General features: G+C 44.5%; 1 protein-coding gene across 2 annotated transcripts; it reads left to right on the plus strand.

Moving 5' to 3' along the window:
• Nucleotides 1–588: 588 nt before the first annotated feature.
• On the plus strand, nt 589–3532 carry DUSP6 (dual specificity phosphatase 6; the record flags this gene model as incomplete). Of its 2 annotated transcripts, XM_079549192.1 has the most annotated exons (3): nt 589–991; nt 1421–1858; nt 3225–3532. In XM_079549192.1, the coding sequence occupies 3 exons, from the start codon at nt 589–591 to the stop codon at nt 3530–3532; spliced, it is 1149 nt and encodes a 382-aa protein (XP_079405318.1). The 2 variants fall into 2 exon arrangements, with proteins under 2 accessions (XP_079405318.1, XP_079405319.1); XM_079549193.1 differs by lacking the exon at nt 1421–1858.
• Between the last annotated feature and the right edge of the window lie 21028 nt (nt 3533–24560).

The raw sequence follows: 24560 nt of genomic DNA on the forward strand, positions 1-24560 counted from the left end.
CGGCCCGTCGCCGCGGCAACAACCCCTTCCGCGCGCCCCCATTGGCTGCGCCGCAGAATGTCTCCATTGAGCGCGGCGCGACCGTGCCCATTGAGAGCCGCCGGGTGAGAGGAGAGCGCTCCGGGCAGCGCCGGCACCGGGGCGGGAGGGAGGGAGGGAGGGAGCGGCTCCGCGCTGCGCCGAGCCGGGCAGCCCTGCTCGGAGGCACGCTAATTGGATTTCATTCACTCGGGGCGGAGGAAAAGCCCAAGGGCTCGGGCTGCAGCGGCGATTAGGCAGGTTCATTCAGGGATTCATTGACGAAAAAAAAAAAAAAAAAGAGGAGAGCGGGCAGCAGGCAGCGGCGCACGCACGCGGAGCCGCGCGCACACACACACACACACACACACACACACACGCACGCAGCCGCTGCTCCCTCCCGTGGCTCCGCCGCCCGGCGCGGGGGAGGCGCGGGGGGGCTGCGTGATTCACTTCCCCGGGGCGGGGGGAGATAAGTTGTGCGGAGTTGCGGGGCCGCAGCCCGGCCGCACGCCCCTGTGAGAGAGAGGGGCGCTTCCCGAGCCCGCTCCGCGCCCCCCGTCCTTCCTCATGCTAGATACGTTCAGACCCGTCCCTTTCGCGTCGGAAATGGCGATTAGTAAATCCGTGGCGTGGCTGAACGAACAGCTGGAGATGGGCAACGACCGGCTGCTGCTGATGGACTGCCGACCTCAGGAGTTGTACGAGTCGTCCCACATCGAGTCGGCCATCAACGTGGCCATCCCCGGCATCATGCTGCGGCGTCTGCAGAAGGGCAACCTGCCCCTGCGCGCCCTGGTCGCCAGCAGCGAGGAGGACCGGGAGCGCTTCGCCCGCCGGTGCGGCACCGATACGGTGGTTCTGTACGACGAGCACAGCCGCGACTGGAACGAGAACACGGGCGGCGAGTCCGTGCTGGGGCTGCTGCTCAAACGTCTCAAAGACGAGGGCTGCAAGGCGTTCTATCTGGAAGGTGAGCGAGATTCTACGGTTTTATCAGAAGGGACAGGGAGGGCCCGGGCACTGCGCCCTGACAGCCCGGGCAGGGGCTTTTCCCTCTCCCCGCTTTGTTTAAAGGGGCCCCGGGGGCTGGAGGGCTGCGACGGGGAGCGAGAAGGTCGGACGGGCGGACAAGCGGACTACCGTCCGCACAGCGCCCCGCAGCGCGGAGCGGCTCCGGGCTGTAATCCCGGGCGCTCTGAGCCCCGCGCAGCAGCGGGAGATTTCGCTAAACCTTCATTTGGGTCAGTCCGTCTGCCGACAGTGTGGCGTTTTCCTTTTTTTCCCGAGACTCGAGGAGGTGGGGAAACAGATGTCCCTTTGCAGACTGAGCTCTCCCAGGCTTGCCATGATATATATATCAATCAGGTTGCGATTTTTTTCCCCCTTGCTTTCCTCCTAGGTGGCTTCAGCAAGTTCCAGGCCGAGTTTGCCCTGCACTGCGAAACGAACCTAGATAGCTCGTGTAGCAGCAGCTCCCCTCCTCTCCCCGTCCTGGGCTTGGGAGGCCTCCGAATCAGCTCCGATTCCTCATCGGACATCGAGTCTGACATTGACAGAGACCCGAATAGTGCCACCGACTCGGATGGCAGCCCGCTCTCCACCAACCAGCCTTCCTTCCCCGTGGAGATCTTACCCTACCTCTACTTGGGCTGTGCCAAGGACTCCACGAATCTGGACGTTTTAGAAGAGTTTGGCATAAAATACATCTTGAATGTTACCCCCAACCTGCCCAATCTCTTTGAAAACGCCGGCGAGTTCAAGTACAAGCAGATCCCCATCTCAGACCACTGGAGCCAGAACCTGTCTCAGTTCTTCCCCGAGGCCATCTCCTTCATAGGTGAGACCCCGCTCTTGGCCAGCAGCTCTGTGGCGAGCAGCAGAACCCCCATTCCTTTCTCAGAAATCAAACAGATTTCGGGTGAGAAGCAGTAGCAGCGTTTCTCGCAGTCTCTGGGGGATGATGCTCCACTTTCTGATCTTTTAATTTTTATTTATTTATTTATTTATTTAAAGCCGGCTTAAGGGGTGAAGGTTTATTGAGGAGAAGTGTGCCATGTGCAGGCTGCAGCTGCGTACCTGGCCTGGTGCTGGGAATTCCTCACTGAGTGAAGCTGGAGACTGAGTAGTGTGCAGGATGGGGTTATTTTTAAATCTCCTCTTAGGGGAGAGGGATAAGGCAAATGAGCCCCGAGCTAGTGGTGGCTTATGCGTCTTTTGTTGTTTTTTTTTCTTTTTTTTTTTTTTTTTTTTTTTCCTTTCTTGAGGTTACTGGAGAGCAGCATAATGAAAAGAAACGTTCTGGGGAGCTAACTTTAGCTTTTAAATGCAAGTTACTCATAACCGGCATCCCTGGCAAATGTATACTCAGGGCTTTAATTAAATCCCACGGTAATAATGATCTACCTCTCGGGCGCGGTGCCCCGGCCCTGTGCCGCTATCCGCTGGCTCTGGGAACGCGTTCCCGTGGGCTCGAGGCGTCGCGTTCGCCTCCCCCTCTGCTGGGGGAGGGCTGACATCGGGGTGCGGTGGGGTGAGCACCGCATTATCTGTTGGGAAGCTGTGCTGTAATCCGGTTGAATGATACCGGTAATAGTGGAGAATGTAGGTAATCTGAGCCCAGCAGGAAGAAATGTGGGCTGGAAGCCACAAAGAAACTAATCTCCAGGCATTGTAATGCATTTCCTATTACAAAGGAACCCATTTTCAACCAATGTTGACATCCTGTTCCTCCTAATGGGCTGTCCCCTGTGACTTCCCTCATTCTTTTAAAATGCCTGAATACCTCCATTGTTAGCTGCACAACAGTTGGGGAATAATTTAATAGACCTTTGCAGTCTGCTGGTCTGTATAAAAGGCATTCAGTGACATATTGCAGGATTTCCATGCTGGGGCAAGGGGACTAGGAATTTAAAGCAAATCTCCAAGCGCAAGAGTGTCTTTTAAAGCCGACTTTAAAGCAGTGTCATGTGGCGTACTCCCTTTGTCTCATTCTTAGTTTCCTCAGCTTTTGGGCTCCTGTACATGCACTTGGGGGGGATTCGCCTCTTGTCCTGGTTTTAAGCCGGTGAAGTTAACTCTTGCGTGGTACTGCCGCTGAGATCAGAACGGCCTTTTCTGTTTACCCGATGCTAATCTTATTTGTGTTGTGAGATCGTTTTCCGAGCCCCTGTCTGATGTGTCCTTCTCTGCTTCTTTGTGCACAGATGAAGCGCGGGGGAAGAATTGTGGAGTCCTGGTGCACTGCTTAGCGGGGATCAGCCGCTCAGTCACGGTGACGGTGGCCTACCTCATGCAGAAGCTCAACCTGTCCATGAACGATGCCTACGACATCGTCAAGATGAAGAAGTCCAACATTTCACCCAACTTCAACTTCATGGGTCAGCTGCTGGACTTTGAGCGGACCCTGGGGCTGAGCAGCCCCTGTGACAACCGAGTGCCCAACCAGCAGCTCTACTTCACCACCCCTGCCAACCAGAATGTCTTCCAGGTGGACTCCTTGCAGTCCACGTGAGCTCTCGCAGCTTCCCTTCTCCTGTCCGTTCCATGGGATCATTCCTCACTGGTTTCTCTTTGGCAGTGAAGAAAGAAAACACAGCTTTCTCTATTTTCTGGCCTGTGGCACTGCAGAGCAGCAGCCGGCGCAGGCTAGAAAGGGTCACGCAGCACGGAACCGGCTATTGCGGTGGGAGGGAAGGCGAGGAGCTCTGGCAGGCCATGGAGGCTGGGCGCAGGTGGCCACGTCCCGCTGGCCAGCCCCAAGGACTGCAGAGGGGAACAGTGGGGCTGGATGGGCCGTGCACATGTTTCCCGGGACTGGGACTGCCCCACTTCCCTCTGTGCTTCTGGATCTGTGACATAGGTTCTGTCTTCAGTGAAGACTGGTTATGTTTTGTTTGTCACTTTTTAATTTAGAGGAGCCAAAGAAAGAGATTTCAGCATAGTGTACTTGGAGTATTTGTTTGCCAGGAGCTCGGTAGTGTTCTACTTGATCAATGTAAATATTTAATCTTAAGTTGATTTTCAGGTTTTTTTTTGTTGTTTTCTTTTTTAAATTCATATGTATTCAAGAAATCAATCCAAGGGACGCCTAAGTTTTTGTTCTCTTCATAAATTCTGCTTTGTTTGTTTGTTTGTTTTAATTATGGCAAAGAACATATTTGCAGCATGCTCAATCTTACTGTTCAGTTGAGACAAGCTTTCCACGGGGAGAAATGGCAATGGTGAGAAGTTTGCGAAGTTTGCAAGTCATGTTAGTGAACAAGTACAATCTCTTCCTTCATATATTTTTCTTGTGGTGATTTTTTTTTTTTTTCCTTCACATTCTTGATGTAGTTTCCACATGGTATATATATATTTTAAATTAAATTAATTTTGTTTTTTGCCTTACCTTTTGTAAATAGATCATCTGGGAGGAGATTTGTCTTTGAATGCGAAAGATTTTTGATCACTTTTTAGAACTTTCAGATGTACTAAACAGTGCATTACCTCTGTACAAATTCTTCAGGGAGCTTCACCTCAAATGCAATATTTGCGTCTTTTTTTTTTTTTTGTATAAAACTGGAAGTATGTGCGAGCATTTGTACCTGTGTGTACGCACAGTGAACCTGCACACGGTTGCCAATAAGGGAGAGTCTAATTCATGGTGTAAAAGTTTTAAGATGGAATTTATTGTAAGAATGTAAAACCTTAAATTATTAATAAATAAATAACTATTTTTGGCTATTGAGAACCGAGCTGGTTTTGTTCTCCCTAGTCCCTCTGTGTGGGTGGGGTTGAATGGCACATGCACATATGGTTCTGCTTAAAGGTAATTGTTTTCAGCTTTTGTACAGCTCCTGAGACAATAAGGCCTTGCTTTGCCATTCAGTCCTCCAGTCCCTAAATGAACAAAGTGCATGGGCTCGGTCCTTGCCTCCTTTTGGTGAAGGCTTCTGGAGGCCTTTAGGTTAATCAAAACATCCCACCACCTCTCTGCTGCCCCGGAGATGCACCTGGCCCTAGGGCACAGGGATCACTTTTAGAACAAGGAGCTGGTGTTTTTTTTACAGCAGCTTGTTTCTTCCGTTTATTTACAAGTGAGGGCAGCTCCATTGCAGATGACAGGAGGTGGGACAGCCATCCCTTTATCTGTATGGCAGAAATTCATTTCCAGAGCCCCATCAATGTCTGCTGTCAGTCCATGTTTATTTGTCTCTGTCAGACTGTGCTGCAGCTGAGCAGGTGAAGGCATGGAAGAAGCATCCCTATATACCCATGGTCACCTCATATCCTCTTTGGCCCCTCTGAGCAGCTCTGTCTCTGTGGGAGGGAAAAGAGGGGCTAACTGCAGTTGCAAAATGTCCTGTGGTGACTCCCAGGACCAGTGTCCCAAGGCGCCAGGGTCCACATGTGGGGCAGGGGAGATGGAAAGCCCTGGGGCTGGGCCACAGCTGAAAGTTCTGCACAGTTCTGGGCAGCCGGAGCATATCCCATGTAATTTTAGCAACTGAGTGTGTGTGAAATGAAAGGCATCAAAACATGGGAAAAAAGTGAGTCAGTGTCTCATGCAGTAGTGGCCTAGATTGAGTGCATAAACTGTGAAAGTAGAAGTGGGTTGCAGTTAAACTTGGCTTGTGCTAATCCAGTTTTGAACGGTTTCCGTTCTTGGCATTCCCTGTGCTGCTCTGTTCAAAGTGGAGATTTGCAAGCAGCTCTAGCAATTTCCTGTCCAGCTGCAGCTCAAGTGACTCTGTTTTTTTTTTTTTTTTTTTTTTTTTTTTTTTTAATATGGTCTGCGGATAATTTTAGCCAGTTTCCTCTTTGTGGATTATTAATCTGCTTTCCTTGTAGAAACTTACATAGCTGTGTCCCTACTGTTCTGCTGAAGTCAACAGATGGCCTCGCCGCCACTTCCTTTCGCTTCGCTGTGGGTTTGTTGTCAGGCCACTTCTGAAATTAATAGTGTTTTCTGGCCAGCTGCCACAGGCCATTACCACAAAGGGGAAGTAACACATCTGAATAGCAGGAAGCCGGGCAGGGTCACCCTGTGAGCTGAACCTGTTGAGCGCAGCCGGGCCTCTCTCATTCAGCAAGTGTCAGGCTCCCTGCACTCCCTCCCTGTTCGGATCAGCTCGCAATGCCTCAGCTGTTTGTGCCCAGCAAATATTTCCGGCTAATGGATTGCAAATGTTAATTGTGACTAGGTAGCCTCTAAGGTGAGGAGGTAAATAGCAGTGCACAATGAGGCAGCTGAGGGGAGGGCCTTTGCTTTCTTTGCAAGCTGCTTTGAAAAGTTAGCGCTCACAAGGGCTTCTTGCTTCCTTCCTGCTTTGCCGAGTGACTAACGCCAAGGGGTAGTTCTGCAATTCATCATTTTTCAGGACAAGCAAGCGAGGGAAACCAGCCTTGCTCACACATCCTGCGGCGGCCAGGCAGAGAACTGGCTCCTGCCATAATTTCTCCTCAAACAGGCCCTGGACCAGGGCTGTTGGACAGAAACTGCAGCTAAAGGTGAAACAGGACCAAATGAGAACAATTTTGGGTGAAGGCAGACCAACCACAGCTGTACCAAAACCAATCATACAACACCTGGTTTGACTCCTGATTTTGCTGGGGTTCTTCACACTTTCTCATGTACCAGCTCTGAATTACAGGCGGGTTGGAGGGAAAAGAGGAGAGGGCGTTCCCCAGCACTGCTCACTCCCACTTGCTTGTGCCCCAGCAGTGTGAAAGCAATGGCATGGCCACGCAAGCCCTCGCTGGCTTTCCTGAGGCTGGGATCTGTTTGCCCTGCAGCCGCCCCCAGCACTTGTTTCCCAATAACTCATGGTCTCTCTGCCCTCCCTTGTTCTAGGTCTCGTGGGGATGGGGCAGAGGTCTCAGGCTGCTAGGGCATTTGGCAGCTATAGCGGTTCCTTGGCTGGTAAAGTAATTTGTAAAGGGAAGAATAAATCCTTTGTGCCTGAAGAGACAGGCCCAATGTCTGTAAGGAAGAGGGGGGAATATTCCCCCTTTGTAGCTCAAAAATCAACATGTTTCATATTATAGTGGAGGAGTGTAAGATACTGAGTTACTTCAGAAGCTGGGGAGATGTGAAGAAGGAAACGTGCCACCAGGAATGAATCCCTCAGAGCCAAAGCTTTCTCACATGGCCCATCTGTGCCTTTAGCACAAAGGGTGAAATTGTGTCCCATGGCACCAACATCCCCTTTTCTCTTGCAAGGCCAGGGTTCGCCTTGTCATTTGGGTGTGGATTAGCACTTGGCTTTGCATTCTCTGTGCAGGAATGTTGTGTAATTCATAGTGCTGTGTCCCTTTCTCACATTTCCACTTTCCCATTCATGCCCTTTCAAACCACTCAATGACCGTCTTCAAAATGGCTTCCACCTCCTTCTGTTTTTGTTATTGTATCTGTCATTTTCTCTTTCCCCATTCTCTTTCTTATCCTTTCTCCCATCACCTTCTGTTCTTACACAAATGCTACCCTAAGCTCCTGGATCGTTTTTTACCTTTCTTTCATTTTCTCACCCTCTTCCTGTTATACTCTTCCTGTTCTCTTTGTATTTGAGCTCCACTTTCTCCCAGCTTTAAGCCTCCCTTCTCTTTCTTTTCACAGCGAAGGACAGGATAAGTCTCACAGACTCAGTTTTCACGACTGACAGGAAAAGTGTATTTGAGAGGAAGAGGTAAGAAAATACTGCTGTTGTCCTCTTACCAGCTTCCAGGAGATTAGATTTTTCTCATCATCTTTCCCCAGAGCATTTGGCTCCTCAGGATTCCCAGAGGGTCAGTTATAGAAGGAAAGTGGGGAAAGGCCCAGCATGTGGCCACCCAGGGCGTCTGTGCTGGCAGAACTGAAGCTGGATGGACTGGTTGTGTATCTGGAGAGTGTTTTTTCAGCTTCTTTTGCATTCTGAAAACCATGTCCAAAAAATAGTGTGACAGACCCCATCCTACAGCAGTAACCACGGGACTGCATCAAGGTGCTGCGTACAGACAAGGCATCTTAGTCTTCCCCAAGCAGCTCATAGCTCAAGGGCAATGCCCACTGATGTTTCCTTGTGGCACGTGGGGTCAGTGGTGCGCAGTGTGTGTATCCTTGCCTCCCCCACTAGCCGGAAATGGATAGTTCTTCATCATGTTTCTCCTTCCTTCATTGCTAAATTGGAGAGATAAGCATACACTGTACTCGAAAGATAGCACAGAGAGCTGGTATGGGAGCTGCTGTCTTTTAAGTAAAGTGCGTGTCTCTGTAAGGAAAGGAAAAAAACACGTTAGATGCTTTCTGTTGTTTGTTATCATAGGAATCTGCAAGTGCTGAGGGAATTCTGGAGTGCTCACAGCCTTAGCTTTCCCTCATAAGGCAAAGATGAAGGATGTTGACTTACCACAAGCACAAGGAGATGATTATCAGATGGAAAGTGGGGGTATGGAGTCTGTTTAGGAAATATCTCTTCATGACAGAAGCTGCATTCAGGACTATATTTGAGATGCATCGGAAAGTGCGCCCTGCTCTGCTTCACAGCTGCGATCCCCAGGACGCAGGAAGCAGAAATGCTGGCGCTCTCCCACCCCCGGGCTGCTCCAGCACTGCAGATCCCAGTGACACAAAATGGCCCTATGTGGGAGGTCTGCTCACCCCAAAGTGCAGGCCGTGGTGAGGCACCCTGCTCATCTCGCCAGAGGCACAAGTGTGCCGAGGAGTCCTGCTGCCCAGCTCTTCTGCCTTTCCAAATGGGCAATGCCTAACTCCAAGACTTCCATTTTAATTAATTTCTCTGTTTTTCTGTTGAAGTCATGTTTTGGGGCATTATGGAAGTCTCTTTCTTTCCTGCTGACTCCACAGGAAATAAATTCCCATCTGCAAGCGAAGCCATCTGAGAAACAGATTGATAGCTGACACTGGCCTTACTTAGGGCAAAAGTTCACTGTGGTTTTAAAGGTGGCATTTCTTCCACTTTCTGGGAGATGATGTCTTTACAGAAACAGCCAGGAAGCAAACTGGGATATTTACAATTTGTGAGAACATGTACACTTGGTGCATTGAACACTCCAGTGGTGTAAATAAGCATGACAGCTGAGATTCTGCCACTGACGTATGGACATTACAACCTTGAACATCTCAGTGCTGCTACCTGCCTCTATCTAGAGGCCATTGTGAATATGAGTGATCTTTTTCCTGCATATGGTTCTGAATGAGACATAAGGCAAGAAGGTTAAAATATCTCAATAGCTCCTTATTTTTAAAAATGATGTTTTAGTGTCCGGGGGACCTATCAACACACTAAAAAAAGTTCAGCATCAGTGAGAGTTCAGCTGCTGCTCAACCAGTGAGGATTTCCTGTGCTATCAGTGATCTAAACTCCATTTTCTATGTCAGTGTTTCCATCACAATCATTTGTCTGAGGGGTTTCTAGGCCTGCCCTGCCCTCTGAGGACACACTGCTCAGTACTTCTCATCCAAGCAGAACCACTGAACTAACTTCATCTAATCATAGGTAACTGGGTAACACACAGACTGCAGGATGTTTTTGTTGTAAACACAGACAAAATGTGTCTGATTTCTGGGAAAACAAAACGGGAACAACAGATTAATCTTCACACATGCCTTTACAATCCCTCACCCAGGTTTTGGTTTTAATTGACATTTTGCAAGCTGCTGTATGTAAACAAAAGCTTTTTTAATGTCTGTAATTAAAGTGGACCAATGCTTCCGCTTGTAAGAGGACTTTCTTTTCAGATGTTTACAACTTTGCCAGACTTTGTTTGGACTCGATTATAAATGCCTCGGGCTGATCTATAAAGATAAAAAGAAATGAATATCCCTCTGAAAATGTCATCTGAGAAGGCTTGGCTCCTTTTTCTAAGGAAGATGCCTTGTTTTCTTGTCTGTGTAACAAAATCCCTGACTGTTTCCTTGAACAGCCCCAGTGCTGGTGCCTGGAGGAAGGGCGGTGAGCTTGGCCAGGGCCTGTGGCTGCATGCTGCCACTGCCTCCCTGTAGGGCACCCTGTGCCCAGGGTCTGAGCACCTGGGAGGTGGCACATTGCACATGCCAGGCAAAGCTTTGTTGGTAAGTTAGCAGCAATAAAAGGCAGCCGAGTGGGCTTCTGGTGCAGAGTGATGGTGAGGTCTCTGATAGCACAGTGCCTGGGGAGAGCCGTGTTGTCTGTACCTGGGCAGCTAGCTTGCATGTCTTTGCATTGTGCAGTTTGAATATTTCTCACCTCTCTGTTCTCCCAGGAGAAAATATGGGTGATATGAACCACTCATTTACATTTTGGGGCTTTGACAGAGAAGAAAATGAACATCGTTTGACAGGAAGCAATGTGCTTTGGTGACATTACTTCCGGAAAGGCAAGAAGTGAGTCCGTGGCAGTTTCAGGGTTTCAACAACATTTAAAAATTGTACACTTGGAGGTATCCCATGTGGCAGCTAGGTGTGGGACTTCTGTAATCTTAACAACATCCTTCTGATAGAGCTTTTTCTTCATGCAGCAATACATATCACAGCCTCTCCAATGAGATCTAAATGAACAGCATTCCTATGGCTTTGCTCAAGAGTAACTGAGATCACACTTGAGCCCTCAGTTTGTTATTATGGTATTAAGGTTTCAAAAGACCCTACCAATTATGGTGGAACAAAATTAACAGGATTCTCATTTTCTATGCTTCAAAGTGTATGTAAGCTTCCTTTGGCACAGATTTCAGTCATCAGATAAGTTTATACAATACCTTGGCTAATGAGAGCTGGTTAGAGCTATGGGGCATTATTGTGATGTTAATAATAAAGATGATAATTAACCAAGGTCAAAAGAAACATTCCTTTTTTTTTTTTCTTTTTTTTTCTGAGTCCTGCACAGCCAGGTACAGCATTTAGCTCAACTATGTGCATGTTGCTATATTCTGGAATGATAGCTCTTGCCTATATCTTTGAATGACTGAGTCTCATTACAGAGTTCAGTGAGGTTATTCCTGTCAGGAAAGTACTTAGCATACTTAGTTATTGGCAGAATCAGGAACTGGGGTATTCCTTTGGCTGTGAAAATACTCTGCAGAGTGTAGGCCATGTAATAATCAATAATATTGGCTAATGATTGAAGAAGCGAGGAATCTTTGGGCAGGACAGTTTCCCACAATGCTAGAATTTTCTGAATTAATTAATGATCTAAATGCCCTTGTGTTTTGGCTAGAAGCATATGGAAGGAGGAAGCATTTTGGAAGGTGCAGAACACTCACACCCTGGGAAGCTGGTCTCTCAAAGGATCATTGAACCAGGAACTTGGTCAAGTTGATCACAAATCCTGAGCCGATTTGGAAAAGTCTATCCTCCTCTCTGGATTCTGAGAGCATCACAGAGAGGGCTCATAGTTCATGTCAGTGCAGCACTATAAATCATATCCCTAAAACAAGGCTGAATTAATACAGTGGTCAATCAGACGCAGGAACTGTACATGCGACTGCCATTACTTTGGTAAAAAGGAAAAAACAGACTTTCTAATGTGTTCTTGTAAAGGTAAGTTGCTATTATTTAAAGAATGTTGAAAGAACATGCATTGTTTCAAAGCGAAAGCCAGACGATCCTGTTCCTCAGGTCTCTTACGTATGGTTATGATGAGGATTGATTCACTCTCTGTAGAAGTTTCTCGCTGTTTCTGTATTTGGGTGTCAGACTGGATGTCACAATTGTTGTCAGACATGTCTTTGATCTGCTGGTAATCACAGACCTGGTTAAAGACACTGGGTTTACTTCTTTCATACTCAGTACCGGAGCATTTAATAAATGCTCCTTTGTACAGTGATGGTAGAAAGCAGGCATGGGTTATGGCCCAAGGCAAGGAGTGCATGACAAAGCTTGAACAGTACCACACTGCTTGATTTGTGCATGCAATAACAAGAATATGATGGGCAAGCTGTTGTTTGGACAGAAAACAAAAAGTCACCAGACTATAAGGGAAGCACTTGTGGTCATTACTTTGAGATGGAGCAGAGAGCCAGAGTGATGGGTGCAGTGTACTGACTGATGCCAGACCAGACAATCAGGTGATCAGACCCCACTGAAAAGGCTGTCTGTCTCCTGCAGTGTGTGCTCGCAGCCCCGAAAAGCAACCATATCCTGGACTGTAACAAAAGAAGGGTCGCCACTAGGATGAGGGAGATGATTGTTCCCTTTTGCTCTGCCCTTGTAAAGCCCTGTTTGGAATACTGCTTCCAAGTCTGGGGCACAAAAAAGACATGGAGCAGTTGGAGCAGGTCCAGGGGAGACCACAAGGATGTTCAGAGGGCTGGAACACCTTTCCTATGAAGAAAAACTGAGGGAGATGGGCGTGTTACACTTGGAGAAGGCTCCAGGGAAGCTATAGAGGCTCTTCTTAAAAGAGAGCCTAAATGGCAGCTGGAGAGGGACCTTTTACAGATGCAAGTAATAATGGGAGAAGGAGTAATGGCTTTAAGAAAAAAAAAAAGGGAAAATTTAGGTTAAATATAGGAAAGAAATTATTCACTATGAAGGTGAGGAGGCAATGGAACAGGTTAACCAGAGAAGCCCCATCCCTGGAGGCATTCAGGGCCAGGCTGGATGGGGCTTTGAGCAACTAGATCTAGTGGGAAGTTTCCCTGCCCATGGCAGAGGGATAGGAATAAGATAGTCTTTAATGTCCTTTCCAACCCAGACCATTCTGTGATTCTACCATTCTGTGAAACCTTCAAGACTCCCAGACTGTCTCATTAGCTGGGTAACAGATAAATTCCACATTCAAAATGGCAAGTTCCTTATGGAAGGTGGCCAGTTTTTATTCTGAAGCATTATTTTATATATACTTTTTCTTCCAATTCTGAACAAACCTTTGTGTAACAGTCACAGTGTGCTTATAAATTAAATTATACAATAAAAAGCTGTCCTATGTGAAGAATTATTGTGATGTTCTGCTGATGAGTTTTCATTTACAAAAGCAAAATGGCATTTTGAGGAGCAAAGGAGGAAAGAAGCATGAATGGAGGCATTTGAATTAGAAGACAGGTTTGCATTTCATTTTGAGAATATCTGACTAAAGATCAGTTTGTCATATTCACAGAAATATATTGCTGCTTTATGGTACTGTCATAACGGTTACTATAGCTTTTGCCATGTTTAAATCAGGCAGATGGAGATTTGTTGTTGGTAATATAGCAGACAGTGGTTACTTCTGAGCTTGAATTGTACCTTGGGCACTATTCACATGCTACATTTTGGAAAAAAATTGTGCGCTCCTTATTTGGGTGAAATTTAATGTTGTTGTGCCATCTATCTGGAGTAATTCACACAGCCATAATTAGCATAAAAATGCACTATTTATTTTCTATCTCCATGCCAGAAGAATGCTTCGAAAGCAAAATAAAACAACACGCATTGTGCCTGTGATTAGTCATTGCCAATAATTTACTTTACTCCAGTGTAACAAAGCCTACATATCACAGAAGAAAGTGGTGACTGATGAGACCTGTTTCACTCAGTTCATGTATGGAGGAAGTTTATATTTGCATGTAGGTGATGTTAGTCTGGGGTTCCTAAAAAACCTGGGAAATGCCAACAAAAAGACAGACAACTGAACAAGCTTGCTATTGCTTTATTATTATTATTATTATTATTATTATTATTATTATTATTATTTTCTTTTATTTCTTCTGCTTCTGTAAAGGCCAGAAACTTTCCTGTCCACAGCCCAGGAGAGGCTTTTTGGATGCCAGCTCCTTGAGAGGGAGATGTGGGGCTGGAAATATCGTTCCCTGTGCCCTCAAGCATTCCATCACTGAGCTGAGAGATGTTTTTCTACCACTGGTCTTTTACAAAGCCATTTTTCTGCCAACAGTTGTGCAAGCTTTTCTGTGAGCAAAGGACTCATGAGAGGATCCTTCTAGAGGTAGGTCAGCTTGAAAACAAAAAGCCATATCTGTTTTAACATGCTTGGCTTAATCCAGCTGGCAAATGCAGCACCATTAAATGTATCTTTGCCCCAAGAATTGAACTGCGAGGTAATTCCGCTTCTGTGCTAATTGCTACCATGTACTGAGAATTTCCAAAGATCTCTTGCTTGCACAAGTCCAAGTATTTCTGTCTGTTTCCTGAAAGCTCAGGAGGTGGCCAGGGTGCCGTGGCAGAGCTCAGCAGGACGTGACATGTGAAATAGCTGGCCTCAGCACTTTTTCTCTTCCACTCCCATACAGGGGCTCAACACCCCCTGTCAGCAGCAGGGAGGGCCTGCTTGCAGCCACAGGAGAACCAAGTGCCACTGATGCTGTCAGAGCTGTCAGCTTTGATACCAGCAATGGCATATTTGTTATCTTTGATGGCAGCGAGTGGAATTAATCTTGGAGTGACTCCACACTGTGGGATGAGGGCTGCCCTGCTCCGTGATGGATTTCCACGCGCAACCTGTGATTTTATTTTGAACGTGGAGAAGTTTTTGGTGGTCAGGCTCTGATCTCTTGAGAAACGGGACCCTTTCCTCAACTTGTACTTATGCCTGAGCAGCAGAGGCACAAAACCCAGCCTTGTGCTGTATGCAGGATACTGCTGTGCTCTGGAGTACACTTCCTTCACTGCACGCATCAGTCTGGACTTGTCCATCCTCCCGGCCACACTGCTAAAGGGGAAGAAAGTCCCTTTTGTCCCCATCTCTTTTAAGTCGATGGAGGGCATCTCTCCTTTTCTAATGAATTTTGTACCAGGGCTCTGGGGAGAGAGATTTAAGGCAGATTATTTGATTTAGTAAATCAAACAGCTTTCAGAAACAGCGTGGCCCAAATAGAAGGTGCCATCAAAAATAAGATCTTTTGCTTTTGTCTTAATGAATGAAGAGACTAAAAATACATTCCCAAATGAAAGCAAGTCGATAGATCTTTTACTGCTCACCGTGCTTTCACCTTTTGAAAGAAATGTCTTCTCCTTCTTTCACGTCTTGCAATCAGTTAGCTCCTAGAGCCAAAGCAGTCAAATCTGCATTATCTCAGTAGGACAGTTTTAATTTTAACACTATCTGCCCTGATCTCTCTTTGTCCAGTTAACATTTCCTTGACCTGGAGTTCAACCTCTTTTACAAAGTAACCTCGGCCTTTGATGGCAGTAATTCTACCTTCACCTCAACTGATTCTGAATACATAACCTCCAGGCCCAAAAGAGAAGATTAGCAGACTTTACCCTTATTACTTGTTATTGTGTAGTTATTAAAAACGATTTTGGCTCCAGAAAATGAGGCTGCAGCCAGACAGAAGTTAGCCTGGGGTTCAAAAGTCTAGCAATCTTTGGCTCCACAGGCCTATAAAAGCAAAGTGTTGACTGAATGCAAACAGCCTGCATTGAGAGAGGCCCCGACAGAGGCAGTGACAGCAGGCCATCAGTCACAGGGAGCCGCGGGGGGTGGGAGAGTCCCCCTAATGGCTCCTCACTGGCCTATTAATGGATGACTCCATTTGATTTCTCTGTCGGTGGGAATGCCAGACCTTGTGATGGCTGCAGCACGCGGACCTTTACATGCGTGCTCTGTTCTTGGGATTTTGGAAGGGGTGAGTCAGGTCTGATGCACAGCTGGAAAAAGTAATCCCCGGTGCACGGGATGCCTGCAACATGCTAATCTGCCACTTCTTCAGGCGCTTATTTTAGGCTGGTGTAATGAGCACCTATCAACAATTAATGATGACTGTTGCATCGGGGAAGGAACAGGAGTCCCTTTGGTGAAGTGAGAAGCAGTCAGTCAACTCCTCACCTTCAAGCATTAAATGTCGCTAGAGGTCAAAAGGTTCTGTGAGGAATGCAAAGTTTGGAATATTTTTAATTAAGCTACATCCTTTGAAATTCTTTCAAGTCAATCTTCAAACAAATCAGGTCTTAAATCAACACTCTTTAAAAACACATACACCTCTATTAAGTGCCTTCATACAAGCTCAAGTGGGTATTGCAGAAGGCAATTAATATAATTTTATGGGAGTCATGGAAAATCTCCACTTATTTTTGTGTTCAATCCCTACAGGATCTGTTAATATTCCTTTTCCCTGAATACCCAAATTCCTTATCCTTGGTTTGTGTGTGAATGGATTTGCTGTCTGAATTTAGCAATGCCTTAAGTATAAAGGTTGCAACAAGAGTTTGGAATGTCAGTGGTTTGTTAACCTAAGCCATGTCTGCTTCTTTGTTTGTTTGTTTGTTTTGCAATCTGTTTTTATGAAATGTCCATTTCTTAGAGAATTACTAAGAATTGGAAGATATCTTTATCATCCTATAAATAGAAGCTGCAGTTAACATACAAATATCTGTACTTGTGACTGGAGTTTAAGGCCCTTTTGTAAAGTTTTCTTTTCACAAAAAATTGAGCAGCTGGCTAAATCCTACAATGCTATTCACACACACACACACAAAAAAAAAAAAAAAACCCACAAAATAAAACTTGACCCAAGCATGTAAAACACATCAAATGCTGTTAAGTGACAGCAGATGATTTGGCTTCCATCCTGGCTGTCATTTTCAGATCTGCACATTTTCTGTGTTATTTTTGTGACCAGTACACATGGGATTCAAAAGACTCTGCTAACAAAGACCTTTGATCCCTGGATTAACTCTTCTAACACTCTTCTTAAGCAACTAGGAAAATAAAATTATTACCTCATTATCTATTTTGAGAGAATACTTAAAGCGGCCTCTAAGAAGGACTGGAGGTGGCACGTGAGCATCTCAAGTGAAAGTTACTGGGGAGGGGTTGCACCTATCAGTGTGAATAGTTCAAATTCCAGTCCTAAGCCCAGAACGAGTCCAGCAAAGTTGTTCTGTTGGGAATTCTGGCATCTGCCCTGCTTTCTCCGTGGCTACATCTGTGGTATAAAGGCAGCTGCTCCAGGGGCAGCCTGTGACCACAGGCCCAATGGTGATGATTCCTGTTCACAGTGCTCAGGAGTAGCTCTCAGGGCAGCATGGCAGGACTCAGGATGGAGTTGTCCCAGGTCTCCTCTGACCCTGTATGGCCCTCAGAGATTATTGTCACTTGTGCGCAATTAACTAATTCGAAGTATGTATTGCCTGCTTGAGGATTGCCATGACAGCACTTGGGGGATTTAAGGACACAAGGCCTGTTGGAGTAACATCAGATGGCTGCCACGAGCTGATGGAGTTAAACTTCTTGCAATCCAAGTCCATTTTGTTTGTCTGGAGCACAGCCTGGAGCAAGCTATTCTGTCAACTGTGTCCAGGCTTCCTCTCCAAGGAAACTGGTCGTTTCACTTCAGAAGGGAGCCTGGGATTGAGCAAGCATATATGCAGCATGAATGATGAGAGGATCAGATGCTGGCAGCAAACAGGAGTCTGAAAGTATGTGACGGAGACTTCTGTTTGATCTTTGACAGGGGGCCTGCTTCATCTATGTCAAGGGCAGCATTTGTGCTTGAAAAAAACCCACATTCACAACTTGAGGCAGACAGATTTCTTAGTTTAAATGCAGATACTCATTTACTCAGCAAGAGCCTGCATTGAAAGCTTAGCTACAAGTCCCTTTTCACTTTGAAAATGGTTACTGCACAGACACAGCTGCATCTGGTCTCAAATTTGTCCCAATCTGGAATGAAGAGAGTACCTAAAGAAACTGTAACATGGATGGCTGTACTCTGAAGGCCTGCTTTTTTTGCCACTCTTCCTTCACTTTGTGTAGTTCTATATAAATCACCCACCCTGTTTCACAAGAAGCATAACAAGGAAGCCCAGCTTCCTATGGATTTTCATCTGACCTGGCCAATGAGGATCATTGTTTCTCCCCGAAGTCCATAAGACTTCCCCAGTCCCATAGATTTCCATTCCACTCATACTGCTACAATCCTCCCATCAATCCTAATTTACTTGTATGTCAACTAATTCCCCATGTTTTTCCTCATCTTATTTCACCCCCACACCCCTCAGCTGAGCGCAGTGCTGCAGATGCTGTGGCTTATGTGCATGCTGATCAAGGAGCAGGCAAATGCATGATTCCTGTCCAGCCAATAGGTCTTGTGGAAATCATGGTGAAATTGATCTGCATCACTCATTCATCTGCTGATTTTCATGAGACTTGTGGAAACTCCATCAGAATTTGCCTCTTTCAGTCAGGCTTGATTGTCAACAGCTGTCAGATTCAAAGAGCTATCAGAGTAGGAGGTGAATGACAGACAAACCGAGATACAAACGGAGAGACAGCGGCAATGGAAAAGCTCAAGTTTCTCAGGAAATGAGGATGAAGAGAAGGTGACAATGAGATCACCTCAGAGCTCTGTTGGCAGCTGGCACAGAGAATGTAGCTGCCAAGCACGACAAAGCTGTGCTTCAGAGCTGGTTCCTGACACTTTTTCTCAAAACCTGGTGTGACCAGGTTGAAAAGGAAGTTCCTCTAAATGTGGTTACTTTATGCCTTTTTTTACACACCAGCATCAGAATATTCTCAAGGAATGCCACTGCCGTGCCTGGCAGACACTGATACCTCAATGTCACCTCTACCAATGAACAGAGGCTTTTTGAATATGCAACCTTGTTTTGTTAACTTTTACCATTTTAGCTTCTCTTACATCTAAGGTGAGTTAGCCAGTGATTATGCATCTAAAGGAAAGACATTTAGACATAGGTGGTGGAGATCTGTTCTAAATTACATGCAGTGCAAGATCTCTGAAGTCAGCAGGATTCAAACTGACACAGTACATATCCAAAGTATCGGTCTCCTGAGACCTTTTGCATTTTTGCTTTTGTGTAGATAAAATTTTGCTTAGTTTTGCTTCTGAACTTTACATCTGAAGTATATGCTGTTTTATAGTGGAGGATTTTGATCCTAAAGTAGGACCAAAGTATTTCTGGGAGGCTAAAGCCAAAAGTGTGATAGAAAAATCTGTTGGCAGAAAAATCAGCTAGGCTCATGATGTGCTTACATCTTTAACCCTACATTTTCACAGTACATAGATGTGTGCATATTCACAGAGATCTCTTCAGAGCAAAAGGACTAAAACCTGCATTTCCACCATCTAAGTCCCCTGGGAGATATGTCCCATGCTCAGAGGAACTTGAACTCATGTCAATAGCATAAGGCCTTTCAGAAAAAGCAGTATTGACTGTTTTCTTTTGAAATGATGGGAGTTTGGGAAGTGTTTATTTTTACTTTTTTTTCACCTTTTTTTTTTTTTTTTTTTTTTTTTTTGGTAACAGCTTGAATTTCTGTTCCAGAAGATCTAGAGCCCCTCTCAGAATTTCAAACCCAACTCCTGGGAAGACCCACCTGTTTCAACTGTTGTGTCAAGGACAAGCAAGGAGCAAGGACAGAAGTCTCTAAGTAACAACACCATTGCAGAGGTCCCCTGTAAGGGGCCAGCTGACTCAGAGACTTTAATATTAAAAAAATGGTGATTTCTAACACAACCCTAATCTCAGTGTTTCTTATTGATCAATTAATAATTGCCTCAGTTATTGGCTGTTCAGGCCATCTGTCTGAGGTATAAACTGTAGCTGCTCATAGTACTGGATCTTCAGTGGTCTGACAAAGACTCGTGTTCTTTAATCTCATTTTTCTAATAGCTTTGATGTATGTCATTTAGCCTGAACAGAGGACATAAGACAAAATGTGAGAAGCCATAGAGGGTATCTCAGCAGATTAACTTGGTGGCTTCTACAGGGTAAGTAGGCAAAGCAGATAGCTCAAAAACACAGTAATTTCATTCACTCTATAAATCAACGTAGCACAAATCACTCATCAGAGGAAGGTGAGGTCTATAAACAACAGCTCCTTGCCATGGACAAGTTAAATCAATGATAAAGATCTGAAACATTAGTGCGTCAGAGGTTTCCTTCTTTAAGCTGTCTTGTGTATTTGCCTGCCTCTGTTTTCACACGTCCTCTGTTAAAATAGAAAAAGAATGCTTTTTTTTTTTGCAGGACAGAACAACCCTTTATTCAGAAAGCCAAAATTAGCGGGCTTGAGTGCCAAGAGTCCTTCTGTAGCCACATCTCTTCTGTGCTGTAGGAAGTATTGATGACTGTTTTTTTGTCATTTCAGCTGCAAACACTAGAAATATACGTGGCCTCACTATTCCACACATGAATCCTATTGGCCTTTTATAGGCAGGAACCCCTAGTAGCCTGACCTGAAGCTTGTTAGGGTGGAAGAGAGGAGTTACTCAGTGGAACATCTTGATAGAGATCTCTTCACAGTATTTCTATATTTCTTTTTCCCCACATGAGTCATACAGTCTCCATGAGTACAGTGAAGGTAATAGTGCTTCACATACCACCACACCATGAGGGTTATCACATGAAAGTGCCTCAGCAAAAGAGAAGACTACTAACAAAAGTAGATCATATAAAAATTACTGCTGGTATCTTAGCCCTCCCAACAACTTGCAACAGTTCTTGCTTTTACAATTAAACCAAGCAGATGCCTGGCAGAACTATAGATCTGAAGAGAAATCTTGGTTATATCAGCAAAGTTATTGAAGAAAACCTGCTACCACTGTGCTATCTATTTGTGGAAAGCTATTTTAATGTTCCCAGAAAATAATCTTAGGTTTAACTGTTACCTGGAATAGGTCAAGAATATGAATTATGCTGCTTCTCTGCTTAGGGAATACTTATGTTTGAGGCAATGTGATGAGCCTTGTTTATGAATGTAAACATGGGCTGAAGGGGAAAGGAATGAGAAAACAATTTGTTCTGTTTCTTCAGTGCACTACATACTGTGTGATGCCACAGCAGGGGAAAATATTCTGGCAAAAGTTGCATCCATCCTACCTCTGGCTCATAATCTGATTGCTAATGTGTTTGTGAACTTGCTGCAACCAGTCATCAGCCTCCAGGGCTTCTGGCAAAACTAGTTAGGCCCTTGAGTGACCCAGATTCACCTATCTACTCATCAAAAACACTCCAGGAGGTTTCAAGTGTAGAGTTAAATCAATTTATATAAAACTTTCACTTGAAAGTGATCCTCTAGTTTAGAGGCACAGATCTTTTCCTATCTTGTGTGGCTGTATACTTGTCCCATTCTTTTATGAGAAAAGCTATTCCAGTTTATTCCTGGTTACAAGGCTTGTCTTAATTTCTGTGCTATGTTCACCCACGGGCAGTTTGCACTCAGCATTAATCACCCTGATATCACCTACCAGCTCTACTATTTTTGTTCTCTCCTCTCTTTTTACATCTGGGGTGCAGCAAGCATCACCTCACAGGTCTTGTTTTGCTAGACAAGTTAAGTGCTTTCAGTTTTCTTGCCATTACTTTGCTCACTATATTTCTTTCAGCTTGCATTCATCTTTCTTGAACAGATGCAATCAGAACTATACACCGAGGAGGTTTCACAAGTACAATGACATTAAGAGTTTCTTATCTCTCCTAAAAAAAATGGATTTATAGGGATTGCACTTGCCTTTTTCACAGTCAGATCACATTGAATGTTCATAATCATCTTGTGAGTAACTGATGTTCCCAGTTATTTCTCCATTTATCTCTAGCCAGCATGTTCTGGAAAAAAAATCTTATTAGCAATTGGAATATATTGCAATCATAATGTTGTGTTTTGTGCTATTTCTATTACTGTAGACCTCAAAGTTATCCAGTTCTTCCTTTAAAATTGCCTAGTCCCACATTACGATGAAAAATACTTTCAAGTAAGAAAAAGAACTGTCACCTGCTTTCATTACCTCATTTCTGTCTCTGTGGTGAATTCTTTGATAGCAGTACTGAACAAGTTGGAGGTCTTTCATTCATCTTATAAGGCAGTTATCAAAGAAAGATATCTAGATGGCCTAACCTGGTAAAATCACATGGTAAATTATTTGGATTATTCACTCCTCTAACATTGCTAACATTAACAGCAATAACACTCAGTAAAACCAAGGACTCATAACATTTACTTCTGGACTCAAGCGTTTCATCTGGAAATTGGAAACTGTTTTTAGCTCTCTAGGCTGGAAGGCAGCACAAAACAGTGAGACAACCTTTTCCCTGAATTGATTTCCCCACATCTACTCCAGTCAGGAGACTTTCTTTTACAATCTATGTAAATGCCACTATTAGAAATACAGTTTTTTCAAAAAGAGGACAGAGAACAGTATCCTCCTCAGGTATAATAATTAAGCAGTACTAAAAAGATCTCAGAATGTAATACTGTTTTTTTTCCCTGCTCGGATCCAGTGTGTCTCTCAATCACACCTAATTTAGGTGTTTATCATTAAGAATTGATGGGGTGTTCTTTTCAAAAGCCCCAGTGGCAGAGAGTAAATATTTGTTTATATATTGGTGCTCGCATTTGCACTCATAATGTTTTCTATGCATTACTCTATGGGGCTATGAATTACTGTGAACTTTAAGACTAAATGTAAAAAAAAACTTCTAGTTTCTGGATTTCCTTTTCCTTTTGCAAAATAGTTGTAAAATCCACCCTTAGCAGGGCTTTGTACGTAACTAAACAATGATCAGCTAATTGATCTTCAGGGATCACTTTAGTTCCCACTGAAATTAATAGAAAGGTTCCCATCTATTTTGCTGAGAGCTGGGTCATAACCCTGGTGAGAAAGTAGATTAGCTCAGGAATATATCCATGGGAATTAATAACAACTAAAACTGATCTAAAAATAATCCATAAGAAATGCTTATGCAAAAAGACTGCATAGACTCACCTTGTTTCAGAAACACTGTGTTTGATCAAAGTGTGCAGTAATGGCCTCATCCTCTGGGGAGAAATTGGTTTAACTAAAGAAAGATCTTATTACAAGGCTTCTCATTTCCTGTTTAGCAATCACAAAGTGGATGCTTTGAGAATTAAACAAACAAAAGTTGTACATAGCAAAAATGATCAATTGGCTGTGTACTGTATGAAAGCAAGGATCGTGGTTCTTTCTTCACTATCACATCAGACCTTCAGCTGCAACAGTCTGAATTAGAGATTAATCTCTACAGCAAGAGTCCATAATATGTTTGTCTTCTGGATTTTGTCATAAAGAGGGATTTGTGCCGCACATTCACCAGAAAGTTAAACAATGTAATCAGAAGTTTGTAGAGCTGTCCAGTTTGCATAAGCCTACTCACATTTAAAATAAACATTGCATATGTGGAAAGCAGAAGGAAGTAGAACATCCTTTAGAAACTAGCTGTATACTTACTGCCAGGCTTATGATGAAAGTTTGTTTTTAACTTGGATGTCACTTGTGTTCTCAGCTACTCAGTTAGTATTTTAAACATATGACCATTAATACAAAGGAATTAATTAATTTATCTATTTATTTATTCATTTCCTGTATTTAGATACATTTCTATTAGTGGGCATTTCTCTTTCAAGAGCAATAGTGGAGATGAGGAACCATAACAAGAGCCAGCTGCTTTGAGATTTGGAAAGACACGAAGATCAAGGACAAGTCATTCTATCTCTGTGAACGAATGACGAGCAGAGGTAAATATGTAATAACAGAAATTCAATTTTTAAATGAACCAAATGATAAAGACAAAAATACAGCTTTAAAAACAAAACAAAACAAAACAAAACAAAAACAACAAAAAAACCCCTTATTTATACTCTTCATAAGCTGTAACAATTCTCCCACATTGGAGATTTCACCTGGATTTGGCCATGTATGCCAACAAAGTCCCATACCTGATACCACGGGCCTGTGGGCTGTGGGCTGTTATCGGTTGTATTTACCCACAGTGCGTAACTCCTGAGTCAGAGAGCTCGTTTTACAACTTTTCTGAGAACATATGGGGAGTGCCTGGGTGTGGGATTGCCATTCTGTCAGGAAAACAACCAAACTGAAATTTATGAAAAGGAATGTTCAGAGCAGGCACCATGTATGAATGAACATCCTGTATAGGCTGCAGGCCAATTATGTCCTCCCTTTTGCTCTTTGTTTGCTAAGGCAGTGTGGTTCGGTGTATCCATATATTTATTTGTATTTCTACAAATAAAAAGTGGAAGTCCAACCTAACGAGAGTAATTTGATATGTAGTTCACTAGTTTGATAAGACTGGTCAATTAATATTTTCCACAGAGATATATATATCTGCCTGCTGAAATACTACGTGGTACCCCATGGTAGCCCACTGCTGGTTACAGCTGGTCACAGGCCAGGCTGGCACGCTTTGGAGCAAGGCTGCTAGGTCATTTCATGGACTAAATTGAAGGAAACAATGTAAAGGGATGTATGATGTAGGCATCCAGTGCACACTGTTCTATGCATCTTAACAGCGCTCATGAAAGCCACGTCATCTGCATCTGTGCAGTGCAAGAGACCAGAATCACTGGATTAATGTGGCTTCAGTGAAAACAGGTCACAGGGCTGTATCCACCTCCTTGGGGCAGCATGTAAGAATGGGGTACCTATAGGAAGGTGCATTTTGTGTAGCCACAGCTTCCTGGGGAGCTGCTCTCTGCATGGAGGATCTCAGAATTTCTGTGCCAGTCTCTGCCACATGGGACACTTGGCCCTTTCACCAGGCTATTTTGCCTATGGGCCAATGGTTCTTGAGTGTGGGAGCACAAAAGAAGAGATATGGGGTTCAGCTTCTTTCTTCTCACACAGTAAAGAAGGAGGAGTTGAAGGTGTGA

Source organism: Tetrao urogallus (genome assembly GCF_951394365.1).
Source record: "Tetrao urogallus genome assembly, chromosome: 1".
Classification (NCBI taxonomy): domain Eukaryota; kingdom Metazoa; phylum Chordata; class Aves; order Galliformes; family Phasianidae; genus Tetrao; species Tetrao urogallus.